The 15985-nt window shown below is 36.1% G+C and overlaps 1 protein-coding gene across 2 annotated transcripts in view; it reads right to left on the bottom strand.

Moving 5' to 3' along the window:
* Positions 1-615, bottom strand: part of LOC21394040 (KIN17-like protein) — a 1605-nt gene extending 990 nt beyond the window's left edge. The window contains exon 1 of one of the 2 annotated variants that reach the window (XM_024175266.1): positions 8-615. In XM_024175266.1, coding sequence (XP_024031034.1) covers positions 8-448 — 441 coding nt within the window. In that variant the 5' untranslated portion in view covers positions 449-615. The other variant, XM_024175267.1, reaches the window with a different exon arrangement.
* Positions 616-15985: the final 15370 nt, after the last annotated feature.

Raw genomic sequence — 15985 nt, forward strand, 5'->3', positions numbered from 1 at the left:
AGAGCGTCTCGGAATCGCGGTCGATGTAGGTGATAAACCAACCCTTGGGGGTCTCCTCGACCTTGCACTTGCCGGTGCGGCCGAGGTACTTGACGAACTCGGTGAGGGTGGCCCACTGGGTGGAGTTCATGTGGACGTGGTGGCGGTCGTTGATGAACTCGTTGTAGACGACGGTGGCGGCGACGCGGCTAAACCGGTGGCTACGCTTCATGAGTTCTAGAAAGTTCTGCTCGAACTCCTCCGAGTAGCCGTCGATGATCCGGTTCGGGTTCTGGCCGAAGACCTCCATCTGGCGCTGGTGGCTCTCGCTCATGCAGTGGCACTTGAAGCCATTCTCGTCGCGGCACTGCTTCTGGCACATCTGGCAGTACCACCGGAGCTTCTGGAGACCCTTGGCCTTGATCCGGTTCGCGATTGCTTTCGGGGTTAGGAAGTCGTTCTTCCCCATTGGAGGATTCGGCTATGGAGTTGTGGAAGATGGGGAATTTGATCGCAGAGAGGGGGGGAAATCAAAAACCCTAATTCGAAATTGCTCTAAAAGAAAGGGGAAAACGCGGAAGAAGAAGAATTTTGGACAGAATTGTCGTTTGTAGCCGAATTCCTGAAACGGCAAAGAATGAGGAATTTGAGCACGTTTCGGGTTGCGTCTAGGAATTCAGGAAATAGAGTCGTCGATAAGTAGAGATTTTGTCGTTTACACCACCAAACTTGTCGTTGACATGAGTAATTATATTGGTTTGCCGTTTAAAAAAGAAAAATCTAAAAAGCATCCCCTTAATTTTAGCTGAATACCATATTTTCCCCGTAGTCTTTTATAATACAAAATCTATTTCTTATGTATTTAACCTGTCCCAAATTTTTCCCCTGAAGAAAAAATTATCCCCAAATTTTTCAAAAGCGTTAAAAAACTAACGCTTAACCCAGCTAAAGTTTTGAAAAGTAAAAAATGTCCTCGATAATTGATATTTATATACTATTTTAACTAATATTGAAAAATTCAACTTTCTTATTTGAAGTTAGATTGATTGGCTAGACGACCTCTCTAAGACACTAAGGTCTGCACTTTTCACAATTTGAATCACAATTCATATTTTTTGTTACAGTATTTTTAATAGTCAAAAGGGTAGGGTTCGGTGACAATAACGACGAGCTTTGAGAGAATGGATAGTAACAAGTTGAGATATGACATGAAAAAGAAATTGTGTGTGTAAACAATAGTGGCCCTTAACTTGACGCGATGAAGGATCATTTTGACAAGTCCAAATCCTATCGGTTATGTGTGTATGGCGATGACGCAAAATGTAGCGTGTGGATGAAAAATATAGAGATAAACGTGGTATTTAATTAAGACCTAATGTGTAATTTTGGATGTTTTCTAGGGAAAAAAATACTTAAGTGTGTGACTGTGTTTATAAGAAACAGTTTCATTCCTCTACACTTTCTTTTTTGAGATAGGGGTTTGTGGTCGATGTGATATTTGCACATAGGTCTGTAACATAACCCATAATGACATTCCTATCCTTTGCTAACCACCCATAACCACCTACACAAAAAGAGTAAAATAATAATATTATCTCAATAACCATAAAATAGACAGATTAATAATATTGATAAATAAAAGACAAATTCTAAACATAGAGTATAAAAGTCATCATTTTGTATAAATACTTCTTTTATCTTTTAGGAGGTTTGAGCCGTTTGAGATCTAAAAACAAAAAAAAACCATATGAAACGAAATAATTAATAAGCAATTTGGGCGGTTTGAGCTGAAGACTAAAAAATTTTTCAATAATTTACAAAAATTATAAAAACGTTAATTCATAAAAATAAAAAAGTTTATAATATAATTCAAAGTATCATAAATGTCTAATAGTTCACTGTTCAAAGTTTTAATATAAACTAATAAAAATGTGGTAGGGTGTATTTTATAATTGTAGAACCTCTGTTATGATTAATAAAAATTAAAATAAAAAATTATACATGTGCATTTTTGGGCGGATTACTAGGCAGTTTTAGCAGTTTAAGGAGTCCAAACCATTAATTCAAACCGTCCAAAAAAATTAGACTAAAAACCTACAAAACCATCCAATAATCTAAATATAATTAATATTTAATTCGGTTTGATTTGAATTAAGTGGTTTGGGTGGTTTAGCATATTTATGAATACAGACGCTCATTCTTCTTAGCATATTAGGGAATTTGTTATTCCTTTTTGGTTATTTCCGTTATGCTGTAATAAGACAAAGGTTGGAATATTCTGGAGGAAGTTTCTTATGTAACAAACTCTGAGAGCTCCTAGAGCTCCTAGAGATCCTGTATATGTATACCTCTCTGTACCATCAGAATTTAATGAGAACGATTTTCTTCATTTCCTCTGTTTACCATTTGTAATATGGTATTAGAGCTTTTCCCTTTTGCTGCTCTATCTTCCTCTGATATTTTCTAGCAATGGCTCGTGGTGGTCAGAACAATAATAATAATAATAATCGTTTCCAACCTCTCACTCCTCCTTCTTCCTCCACTACTACTTTTCCATCAAATGATTCTTCTTTTCACATGGACAATATTCATAGTCCCTTCTTTCTACACAGCGGAGACCACCCTAGTTTGACTCTCGTTTCTCACGTTCTTACTGGCCCATATTACAATACCTGGAGCCGTTCCATGCTCATGGCTTTTAATGCCAAAAATAAACTTGGCTTTGTCAACGGCAGTCTCCCGCAACCACCGACGACTGATCTTACTACAAATATTTGGTCTCGCTGCAATAGCATGGTCACTTCTTGGATTCCCAATGTCGTGTCGAAAGAAATTGTAGACAGTCTTCTATACCTTGACAGCGCTCAAGGTGTTTGGTCTGATCTTCATGATCGGTTCCACCATAGTAATGCTCCATGGATTTTTCAGATTAAGCAACAGTTAAATGGCCTTACTCAAGGATCCCTCGATGTCAATACCTATTATACTTGGCTGAAGATCTTTTGGGATGAACTCAAAAATTTTCAGCCGATTCCAATCTGTCAGTGTGGTGGTATGAAAGCTTGGATGGATTATCAGCAACAAGAGTACGTGATGCAATTTCTGATGGGTTTGAACGAGTCCTATGCTGGGATGCATGGTCAGATCTTAATGATTGATCCTCTGCCTTCTGTTTCAAAGGTGTTCAACCTCGTTGTGCAAGAAGAACGGCAACGAACCTTCGGATTTGGATCCCCTTCTCCTAGTGATTCTCTAGCATTTAGCACTCCCTCCTCATCGCTTATTCTTCTAACACCAGCCACTGCTCGTTCTCTCTGGGAAAGCCGAAGCGAGATCACCCTATCTGCTCGCATTGTGGGATTACAGGGCATACGGTGGACCGCTGCTATAAGCTACACAGTTACCCCCCAGGTTACAAGCCCAAACCCAAGGTTTCACAACCTCAACAGGCCCATAATCCATCAGCCCAACATTCTCTTCAATCCACACCACAGGCACACGTCGATTCCTCCAAACGATAACAGTTCTCTCCCACAACTGCAACGACCATGGCATCACCATCTGGATCTCTCTCCACCACCCAAGTCTAACAACTTATCGCCTTCCTCAGCTCACAACTCCACACTCAAGCTCACGACACACCTAAAATTTTAACAACTCTGGGACCCTCACATCTATGGTAACCCTCCTTTTGCCCTTTCTCTTTTTCACCCATTTATTCCTCGAGATGTCTGGATAATAGACACCGGTGCTACCCACCATGTTTGTTGCAATCTCTCTATTTTCTCTCATTCAACAATCACCAAGTATACCACTATAACCCTGCCCAATGAAAATACTGTTGCTATAAATCGAGTTGGTGCTGTGAAATTGTCTGATTCTCTGGTTTTGCATAATGTCTTATTTGTCCCCATGTTCTTTCAATCTGCTCAGTGTCAGCGCTCTTACTTCAAGCCATCATTGTTGTGTTAATTTTATTTCCACTTCGTGTCTCATTCAGGACCTGACTCAGGGCTCGACGATTGGGAAGGGTAGGCGTCAAGGCAATCTTTATTTTCTTGATCTAGGGGTTCCTATTTGTAATTATGCTTGTTCATGTTATGTTTTGTCCAAAGACGATGTATGGCATTACCGGCTTGGCCACCCATCTCTTGTAAAACTTCAAATTTTACATAATGAATTACAAATCCCTAGTTCATTATCACATTTATCTTCACATTGTCAAATCTGTCACATGGCAAAGCAAAAACGTCTTCCCTTTGTTTCCTCTAATAACTTGTCTGCTAAACCATTTGACCTAATCCATATAGATATTTGGGGAGCTTTTCACGTTTCAACTATTGCTGGACACAAATTTTTCCTTACTATTGTAGATGATTGCACTCGTGCTACCTAGATTTATCTTTTGCATGCCAAATCCGATGTTCTTACCATTTTTCTGGATTTTTACAACTTTATTTTCACTCAATATAACACCACCATTAAGTTCGTACGATCCGACAATGCCCCGGAGCTAGCATTCACTAATTTCTTTCGTTCTAAGGGAATTCTTTCTTATCACTCCTGTGTGGATACGCCTGAACAAAACTCTGTCGTTGAACGAAAGCATCAACACATTCTCAATGTGGCTTGCGCCCTTCTTTTTTAATCTTGTGTTCCTCTTTGTTATTGAAATGACTATGTCTTGACTGCAATATACTTAATTAATCGAACTTTGTCTCCTCTTCTCTCCAATAAGACACCATTTGAACTTTTGAATAATAAGAAACCAACATATAATCACCTTCTCACTTTTGGTTGTCTATGCTATGGTTCAACCTCTCCCCATCATCGTTCCAAATTTTCCCCTCGTGCTCGAGCTTCTGTGTTCCCTGGCTACCCCTTCGGTTATAAAGGGTACAAATTCCTTGACTTAGAAGGCAACAAAGTCTACATCTCTCGTCACGTGATGTTTCATGAGTCCATTTTTCCCTTTGCAAACTGTCGGCCAGACTCTTCTCTTCATGATCTTCTTATTAACCGTGTTCTCCCTACACCCATTTCAGCCCCCTCTGATATGCCCTCTTCTCTTGCTTCATCGACTCCTCATACACCTCTTATTTCTCCTTTTCTAGTTTCCCCTTCTCGGCCCCAACCGATCACTAAACCTCCTTCATACATGTCCGATTATCATTGCTACCTAGCAGCACATCCTTCTTCAAGTTATGACATTGTTCCTTCTCCTTTGACCCCTTACCCGATTTCAGATTTTCTTAGTTACCACAAGTTGTCACCACCTTTTAGGGAATTTGTTTAGGTTATTTCCTCCTACACTGAACCTCGAACCTTCTCCCAAGCTGTTACTTCTCTGATATGGCATGATGCGATGAATGTTGAGTTCCAGACTTTGGTAAGTAACAAAACTTGGCCTATTGTTTCTCTTCCTTCTGGAAAACACCCAGTGGACTGTAAATGGGTGTACAAGACCAAGTTTTGACCAGATGGCACGGTTGAATGATATAAAGCTCGTCTTGTGGCCAAAGGCTACATGCAACAAGAAGGTATAGACCTCCTTGATACTTTTTCCCCTATGGCCAAGCTTGTTACTGTTAAGTTGTTGCTTTCTCTTGCTGCTATTTTCGGTTGGTCACTCAACCAGCTTGATGTCACTAATGCATTCTGCCATGGCGATCTCACTAAAGAAGTCTACATGACTCTTCCTCCTGGCTACTCTTATGGAAATGGGGAGTCCTTGCCTTCTAATGTTGTTTGCAGGCTTCACAAATCTATTTATGGTCTCAAATAAGCGTCTCGGCAATGGTTTCACAAGTTTTCCAAAGTGTTAATTTCATAAGGATTTACACAATTGAGTTTTGATCACTCTCTATTCACACAATCTAGTGGTACTTCCTTTTTGGCACTCTTGGTATACGTCAATGATATAATTATTGCCAGCAATGATCAAATAGCTGTGGACTCTTTGAAAGTGGCTTTGAATAAACAATTCAAGATGAAAGACTTAGGTTCTTTCAAGTACTTCTTGGGTTTAGAAGTTGCTAGATCAACTTATGGGATCTCCATTTTTCAGAGAAAATATGCTTTGGAGTTGCTGGCTGATACTGGGTATTTGGGATGCAAGCCAGCCTCTGTCCCTATATAACCCAATTTGAAGCTTTCTTAGTCTGATGGTGACTTGCTCGATGACCCTACAAGCTACCATAGATTGGTTAATAAGCTCATCTATCTAACCATTACTCGACCTGACCTCAGTTACTCTGTGAACCGTTTGAGTCAATATTTGGCAGCACCTCGTACTACTCATCTTCAGGTAGCCATGTGTATTTTATAGTATGTCAAGAAAACACCAGGTCAAGGCCTTTTCTTCTCTTTAACATCAGCACTTCAACTCAAAGCCTTCTCAGATGCAGATTGGGGTACATGTCCAGATACCTGACGTTCTCTCACTACGTTTTGCATTTTCCTTGGTTCCTTACTTATTTCTTGGAAATCCAAGAAACAATCTGTTGTCTCACGTTCTTCAGGGGAAGCAGAATACCGGTCTATGGCCTACACTACTTGTGAAATTATTTGGCTGCTTGGTTTGCATAGGAACTTGCACGTCACTCATCAAGGTCCAGCTCTTCTTTACTGTGATAATCAAGCTGCTCTCCACATTGTTGCCAATCCGGTCTATCACGAGCGCACCAAGCATATTGAGCTCGACTGTCATTTTATGCGAGAAAGAATTCAAGCTGGAGCTTTAAAGACTATGCACGTTTCAACTCAAAATCAACTTGTTGATCTCCTTACTAAAGCACTTCATCCAACCCGTTTTCGGCTTCTTTTAGGCAAGATGAGAATCCATAATCTGTATTCTCTATCTTGAGGGAGAGTCTTAGCATATTAAAGAATTTGTTATTTTTTGTTATTCCTTTTTGGTTATTTCTATTATGTTGTAATAAGACAAAAATTAGAATATTCTGGAGAAAATTTATTATGTAACAAACTCTAAGAGCTCCTAAAGCTCCTATATATGTAAACCTCTCTGTACCATCAGAATTTAATGAGAACGATTTTCTTCATTTCGTCTGTTTACCATTTGTAATAATTCTGATGCTACCTTTATTTTTTAAGAAGTGTCACCTTAATTCTCTCAAACAAAAACATATTATAACAAGTCAAATTTTCAATACTTAATTACAAGATTGCCACCCTCTCTCTTCAAGACTTCAACCCGCGTTCATAATTTTCTTTCTTTAATTTTAACTTATAAAGTTATTGTCTAACTATATTTTTACAGACGATTAAGTTTATGAATATTGGATTTTTTTTAAAAAAATCCCTGATGACCCAATCCCTTATTCGTAATGGAATGAATCGTGAATTTTTATGGTTCTCGTTTTCCAGTTTTTTAGTAAAGTCTGCTTTAGCAATTTGATTTTTTATAAAATGGAGTTTTGCATTTCAACTTTTCTTATCTGGAGTTATTTCAAAAATGATATGTGAAAATATTTTAATTGGATTTTCAATTGGTGAGTTTTTTAGTTTAAAAATAATAGTTTGATTTTCGTAAAAAAAAAAAAAAAAAAAGTTGTTGAATATACAAACAAAAGTTTTTATTTGTAAATCTTAAATCTTAAACATCATCACCAAGAGAGAATCAGTTTCGTTAAGCGTTTCACTTTTTTTTTTTTCTTTTGCATTTTTCATCATGTTTCGGGTATTGCTTTATATATGCTTTGTGTATCTTTTTTTGACACATATGCTTATTATTTTTGGGTGATTCTACAATGGGGTGGTCTTTATTTGATTTTAATTTACGTAGGTTTGTTTAATCTGAGCCGTTCAATATAAAATAAATGGTAGGATTTGATTAGTTCATAAATTGTTTACTTTACAATTTACATTTGATTATATACTATTTATATTATACAAGACTTGATAAGTTTTTTTTTTTTTTTTTTTAAACTTATTTTATCAAACTTTTAGAGTTGCTTACAAAAGAAAAAGAAATGAGTTTTCTCATAAGACTTTCTTCTCACTTTCCTAACCGCATGAGTCTTACTTTTTTTTTTCTTGTCTTATATTAGCATCAGGCAACTCAATAGTACTTTCATCGAACGACCCATCGGTTGTTCTTAAGAATATCTCAGTCGTTCATAAAGGTTTTACTGATTAAATTAACTAAATTCAATTATATTCGACTTTTAGATGTGATGTTGTAATCTCGTTGCGATGAGTATGATTTACGTTATAGAGTAATATTGTAAAGAGTATCATAAAACCTAACGTGAGTCAATATACTCAGTGGTACTCAATCAATTAAAAACTTTTACAATCTCAACTCGTGCCTCTAAGGATTTTGAAAAAAAAAACAAAAAAAACAAAAAAACAAAAACAAAACAAAAAAACCCTCGTGATGCTTCAAAGTCATCTAATTTGTTGCATTTGGCTTTAGTGCATTAAATTAATGTGAAAAGTCAATATTTTCATAAAACAACCAGTCAGTTGTTTCTATAAATATCTCGGTCGTTTCTTTTATTTATCAGTTGCTCATGTCATTCTTACTAAATAAATTAACCAAACTCAATCCTACTCCAGCCTTATGATATTAAGTAATTGTCTCGTGATGTGTACAATGGATGTTATATAGTAAATTTGTAATAAGTACCATAACAACCTACCATGAGGCAATAAGTTGAGTGGTACTTAATTAACTAAGAATTTTTGCAATCACAACTCTTGCCATTAAGGATTTCGAAAAAAAAAAAAAAAAAAAAAAAAAAAAAAAAAAAAAAAAAAAAACCTCAAAATCCAAGATCATATATTGTACTCCAAAATTATCTAATTTGTAGCATTTCGCTTTAGTGATACTAATCTAATGTGAATGTTAATATTTTTAAGGAATGGCCCATCGGTTATTTCCACAAATATCTCGGTCGTTCCTTCTATTTTTCAGTTGTTCGTGGCATTCTTACTGATTAAATTTACTAAACCCAATCATATTTCAACCTTTAGATGTGATATTGAGTAGTCATGAGGGATGGATATGATGGACATTATAGAGTAGTGTTGTAAGAATTTTGAAAAGAAAAAAAAAAAACTCGTGACCCTAAGGTCAAAGATCATATATTACGCTCCCAAGTCATCTAATTTGTTGCATTTGGTTTTAGTGATATTAAATTAATGCGAAAGATCAATATACCAATATTAAATTAATGCGAAAGGTCAATATTTTTAAGAAACAATCACTCGGCTACTCCTATAAATATTTCGATCGTTTCTCTTATTTATCGATTGTTTATGTCATTCTTACTAAATAAATTAACCAAACTCAATCTTATTCCAACCTTTAGATGTGACATTAATTGTGTAATCATGTCATGATCTGTACAATAAATGTTACATAACAGGTTTGTAATAAGTATCATAACAACCTACCGTGAGGCATTAACTTGAGTTGTACTTAATTAATTTGAAATTTTTGCAATCATAACCCTTGCATTAATGGATTTTGAAAAAATAAATAAATAAAAGAACTCGTGACTTCAAAATAGAAGGTCATATACTGCGCTCCAAAATCATCTAATTTGTTGCATTTGGCTTTTGTCATATTAAATTAATGCGAAACGTTAATATTTTCAAGGAACAACCCATCGGTTGTTCCTACATATATCTTGGTCATTACTTCTATTTCTGGGGACTCATACCATTCTTGAGGCTTAAATTAACTAAACTCAATCACATTCAGCCTTTAGATGTGATATTACGTAATCGTGTCAGGATGAGTAGGATGGACATTAGTGTTAAAAGGTAATAATAAGAAACTTGTGACCCTAAAACCAAAGATCATATATTGGCTTATGTTTTATTTTAAACAGGATTAATTTTAAAAATTTCTCCCGAATTATGATCCTTGTAATACTTTAGCTTCCGAATTTTAAATAATTACATTTATTCTCTCCGAACTTTATTCCGTTAACAAGTTTTATCATTCTGTTACAATGAGTGATGAAATTGTCACGTATCACTTATTTAATGAGAATTGAAAGCATAATTACGCTTATACCCTCCTAATAAGATAATTCCTCGTTTTTATTGAAAAAATTCACCATTTTCATTCCCATTTTGCCTTTTTTTTTTCTCACCTAGTTCATCCATAGCAAGTTCTACCATATCTACCTCCTCCTCCTCCTCCTCCACCTCCACCTCCTCCTCTTCTAGGCTAGAACGATTTCAACGCATACTTGAACGAGAATCTCAAAAATGGCGTCGTCTTCTTCGTCGTCGTTGTCGTTGCCGTTGATTTCCCCACTATGAGGCCTCCTCAGGCCACCCAGATCAACGGCGTTATTGCATGAATCCTTATTTTTAGATACAAACTATCCATTTCTTCTTGTAATACTCCTGTTTTTGAAATTTCTCTGTTTTGTTTGGAATTTCTTTGTTCCTTACTATTTACGAAGTGAAGATGGAAGATTGTAATTGTATCAGTGTTAGACAAGCCTAACACAACCAAAAGGCAAAAATGAGAGAGAGAGAGAGAGAGAAAGGGAGAGAGAGCTAATTATTATGCAGAGCAAGAAAAAAAAAGCTTGATTTTTCCTCAAAATTTTCTTTTTGGGGGATAGTTTTAACCTTTAAACAACCAAAAAAATCGACAAAATGGGCTTTTTTTAATGCATTTGAATTTTTTTAATTACTTTTTTAATAATCTAGGGTTGTTACAGGTTAATTTACAATAACACCCTCCTCAAATAGGTCATGTACTAGATATTTGGTGATTTTCGTCACTCATTGTAACAGAAGAATAAAACTCGTTAACGGAACAAAGTTTGGGGGGAACGGACGTTACTTTTTAAAATTTAGAATGTAAAGTGTTAAAAGAATCATAATTCGGGGAGAATTTTTAAAATTAATCCTTTTAAAAATCATACTAATGTAAATTTTTTGGTATGTTTTGACGCCGGTAGGTAGGGGAAAGTACTTTGACTAAGAGTATATGAAAATATAGACAAGTTAGAGATTTATACCCTCTTTTCACTTCACTATTATTTCTCATAAGTAAATAAAGAAAGTTATTGTATATTTAGTTTTAAAAGATGTATTTACATAAATGTTTGCATAGATTTAGAATCCGATGGGTAGGGGTGTACAATAATTACGATTATAAGCAAATAGCAAACCGGATATTTAAACCCTATTGTAACTTCTCCTGTAATTTTAGATCAAAATAAGCAAAAAAGGTTAATTCACTTTAAAAATAATTCTAATTTAAATTTTTGAATTTGTTTTGACCTTGGGGGTTGGAAGGACTACTTTCATTAAGAGTATATGAAAAATATCAACAAACTTGAGATTCATACTCTCTTTTTCACTTCACTAGAGTTTCTAATAACTAAATAAAGAAATTTAGTGTATACTTAGTTTAAAAAATGAATTTATATAAATGTTTAAATAGATTTGGAATCCGATGTGGGGTGTACAATAATTATGATTATATGAAAATAACAACAAACTGGATGTTTATACCATATTTTAACTTTTTATGTGTTTCTTGGAGCCAAATAAGCCAAAAAAAAAAAAAAAAAAAGGATTGTTTGACTAAAAAAATACCAATATAAAATTTTAAGTATCTATATGTTTCCACGGTGGGGGATGAGGAGGAGTTTTCTGATTAAGAGTATATTAAAATATTATCAAATTCGATACTCTTTTTTTTTAGTTTTTGAAACGTTTTCGAGTGTAAAAGTGTGCTAGTGTTGATTGTATATAACAAAAATTTTCATAAAATTTTAGAATACTTTATAAATTATTTAATTTATACAATAGTAAATTAATACCTAACGAATGATTAGGCGGATAATTTGAATTAACAGTAAAAATGTGGGTGGCATACTCCGGCATTCACTTGATTAATTGCAGCCACTTATTAGGATACGTGGAATGATATTATAACCTTTTTCCTCACTAATTACCATTCTAACACCTCATGCTTACCTTTGTTTATATTCCCACAACACCACCTACTAAAATTTACCATGACATGTCATGAAGCACACCTCATGCTATGTGGAATAATCGTTTGTAGTGCAGGGGTGGAGGTGTCAAACGTGCTGTGTTGGGCGGGCACGACATGTCTAACACCAGGCCCATGACGAAATAGTAAATTACAAACTTAAGTACTTGCAGAAAATTCTGTTATTTCTAAGTTAGAAAAATATTCTTGCATTAAATCATCCGTGTATTTTTGCTTTCATCTTCTGGCATCTTCCCAGTCTTTAACGCACATTAGCCCCTCCAAGATATCTGGATGCATTATGCTTCTCTTCTCATCAAGAATTCGGTTGCTTGCGCTAAATGCTTGCTCCGATGCTACCGTTGACACTGGAGTTGTCAGAATATCACGAGCTATTACGGACAGTGTTGAAAAATGATCAGTCTTGCTCTTCCACCACTGTAAGATGTCTAGTTTGTCGTCATCGATTACAAAATTTACTTCAAAACATTTTACTAGTTCGGTAGACGCTTGTGTTGATGACGATCATGCCGTTTTCTCTTTCCTCTTCAAGAAACTCCATGACGATCCTTTAGGCCCCGAACTGCTAGTTGACGTTGAAGTTCTCTGTTCTTTTTTACATGTGTCGTATTTTGCTTCATACAAACTAAATACATTTTCTAACATTCTCTTAACGTTAGTAATAGTTAGTTGCATATCTATTCCTAAATTTTCTGCTGTAGCAATCATCAATGAGTCAGTCTCATCTACTCCGCACCTAGGATCGAAAATGGTTGCCAATGCATATAACATAGGACAACCTGACCAATAACTTTTAAATTTATTTTTCATTAACTTAACTATATCTCTAAAAAGTTATGTATCCCTATAAATAGAAAATATTTCAGAAATATTAAATAGTTGATGTAAAGATAAATGTGTAGTAGGATAATAAACTCCAGAAAGTAATTCAGTAGCATTGTAAAAAACTTCTAGAAATTTAAAAAAATACTCACCAATCTGTCAATATGTACCGAAAATTAAAAGTTGATCGTTCTTACTGTTTACATACATCGTGATAAGCTGTGAATACAGGAGTGTTGCCTTCAACATTAAATAGGTGAAATTCCACCTATGAGTCACATCAGTTGAAAACTTTCTTGGGCGCATCTGACTGTTCCTGCAATATTGTTTGAATTTTTAGAGTCGAGCTCCAGAACTAGATATGAATGATAAATATTCTCTAATTTGTTAGATTAGATTAAATATGTTCAATTCCTGCCTGAACTACTAAATTAATAATGTGACATGCACACCATTGATGAAAAATTTCTCCCCCAAACGTTGGTTTCAAACTACGTTTAAACATGTTAATTGCAGCCGTGTTAGCTGACGTATTATCAAAAGTAATAGTTAAAACCTTATTTTCTATCCCATAAAACCCAAAAATTTTCATTATTGTACAAAAAATAGATGATGCGTTATGAGGATATGGACATAAACGAAAACCAATTATTCTTTTTTGTAAAACTCATTCGTCATCAACATAATGCGCCGTGATACATAAATATTCAGTTTTATTGCACCCCTCTCATAGATCAGAAGTGCAAGAGACAATAGCATTCAAAGTCCTAAAATTATCAACAAGAGATTGTCTCATTGCATAAAACACTTTCATGCAATCAGAACGAGTTGTGTTTCTACTTACCCGTTTAAATTGTGGACAGAAGACCATCTGGATGACTTCTTTGAACGACGCATCATCTGCAAAAGAAAAAGGCAATTCGGCACTAGCTAGAAAGTTAGCTAGTGCCTCATGAGCACGTTGTGCATCGTATGTAAAATTTTGTAACCCCTGTGATGTGAGTGATAGTGTTTGTTGGTGGGAGTTCACACTTCCACCTTGGTGCAAGAGTAGACATACTTTCCAATGTCTATATAGATGACCAGTACCCCCACCCTTTTTATTAGAAAAGTATTTTTTTACAATATTTACATACCACACTAATTTCCATTTCACCTGTTTTTAGATTTGGTCAGGGCTCCTCGGTGAAATGATGCCATGCCGGAGAAGTTCGCGGTCTTTTTCCTCTACTGCGTTCTCCAACTTCCTCGTTGTGCACTGAAGCATTATCTACCGGAGCATTTTTTGGTTCAGTGGGGGTGGGGTTGGGAGGCATCATTTCATCCACGAAAAATGCCTCATCTCCAAGCTCAGGAAGAGCAGTGAAATCAGGGAAGTTTGATGCGGCCATTTTCTAAAAACTGATTGAACTTGAACTTTTTAAATGAAAGAGCAAGAAAATGAGTGATCGCGAGAAAAAGCCTTAGAATCAAAATAAAAAAGACAAGATGAGAGATAGAATGAGAGTGAATTATTGTGTGGGATTTAGGGTGGAATTAAGGGGTATTTATAGGGAATTTTTGGGCCCATTTCAGATTTTTACCGTTGGGCCCGAACGGTCGGCCCATGACGGGCCTAACGGGAGGCCCGTTAGGAGATGACCGTTGGGCCGGTGAAGGGCCCAACAGTAGCATTTAGAACGGGCCGTTTCGTGGGCCTGGGCCGGGCCGAACAAGGGCTGAATCCGGGCTTGGACCGAATTAGGCTTGGGCCGGGCTGCGGGTCTTCATGGGCTAGGGTCAGGCTTGGGCCGCGGGCTGAGAAGCCGAGGCTCAGCCCTAGCCCATTACACGTGCCAGGCCGACACGACCCGTAACAGTAGCGTACCGGGCCGTGCTGAATCCGGCACTATTTTAAACTGGGCCGGGCTGTCCCTGGATGGCCCGGCCCATTTGACATCTCTATGCAGGGGGGTCCTCCTTGGTCTTGCGGCTGCCAAGGCTTTATAAAGCCTTCCTCATTCACACGTCAGCAAAGCAAATAAAAAGCCTTTAGGATTCTGATTGTGCATGCAGAGAAGCAATATGATGGCTTTGAGCGCGTGTTGGAGCGCATGAGAGAAGCCTAAAGCATGGAATTAATCTGATCCGGAATTCCTTTTAATTTTTGAATTACTTTTAATCCCAATTAGTCTCCTTAATTGCCTTTTCACCTAATTAAAACACAACTGAGGATTAATAAAATAATTAGACGAAAAACTAAATAAAATCAACTAAAATAAAATAAAATAAAACAACAAAAAACTAAACTAAAAATAAATAAAACAAATGAATTCCTTAAGAATAAAATAAATTTAAATGTAAATAAAAAGAAAAATAACTCTATTTTATAGAGTTATCACACATTGTTTGGGGAGTTTGGTTATAAACAAGCTATGGCAGATCACTTTTTTTTTTACCAAGAGAAATGGTGATGATGTTACTTTGCTTATTGTTTATGTTGATCACATGATTGTTACAGCCAATAGTCCTGAAAAAATAAAAAAGCTCGAGTTATCTAACCATAGAATTTGAAATGAATGACGGTACTCTAAAATATTTTTGGGCATTGAGTTTTCTCGGCCCAAACAATGACTTTTTCTTTCACAACGAAAGTACACATTAGATCTCTTCGCTAAAATTGGTAACTTTGCCTGTGAACCTGTGAGTACTCCTATTGAAGTAAATCACGACCTATCAATCTATCTTGATAAGATTCCCACGAATAAGAAAAGGTATTAAAGACTAGAATATTGTGCTCTTCATCATGTAACCACAGAACTTACTTGGCTAACAATCCTCTTATAAGAGCTTGGATTTGGTCCTAAGTCTATGGTACTCTTTTGTGATAACACGACGGCTAGTGAGATGACAAACGATACAGTACAACAAGATTAGAACTAAGCATATTGAGCTCACATGAACTACATCAAGGACAACTAGATTCTGGCCAAATAAAGAGTCCCTACATCAAGTGTAGATCAGTTGGCAGACATAATGACCCATGATGTTGCTAGTGGTCCATTTTATGGTTCATTATCCAAGTTAGGCATGTGTGATATTTATACACCAACTTGAGGGAGAGAATACGCGTATAAAGTCAGCAAATATTCTGTATGATAATGTTTCCTTTATTAGTTAGGATTA

The sequence above is a fragment of the Morus notabilis genome, unplaced genomic scaffold, assembly GCF_000414095.1.
Source record: "Morus notabilis unplaced genomic scaffold, ASM41409v2 Scaffold152, whole genome shotgun sequence".
NCBI classification, from domain to species: domain Eukaryota; kingdom Viridiplantae; phylum Streptophyta; class Magnoliopsida; order Rosales; family Moraceae; genus Morus; species Morus notabilis.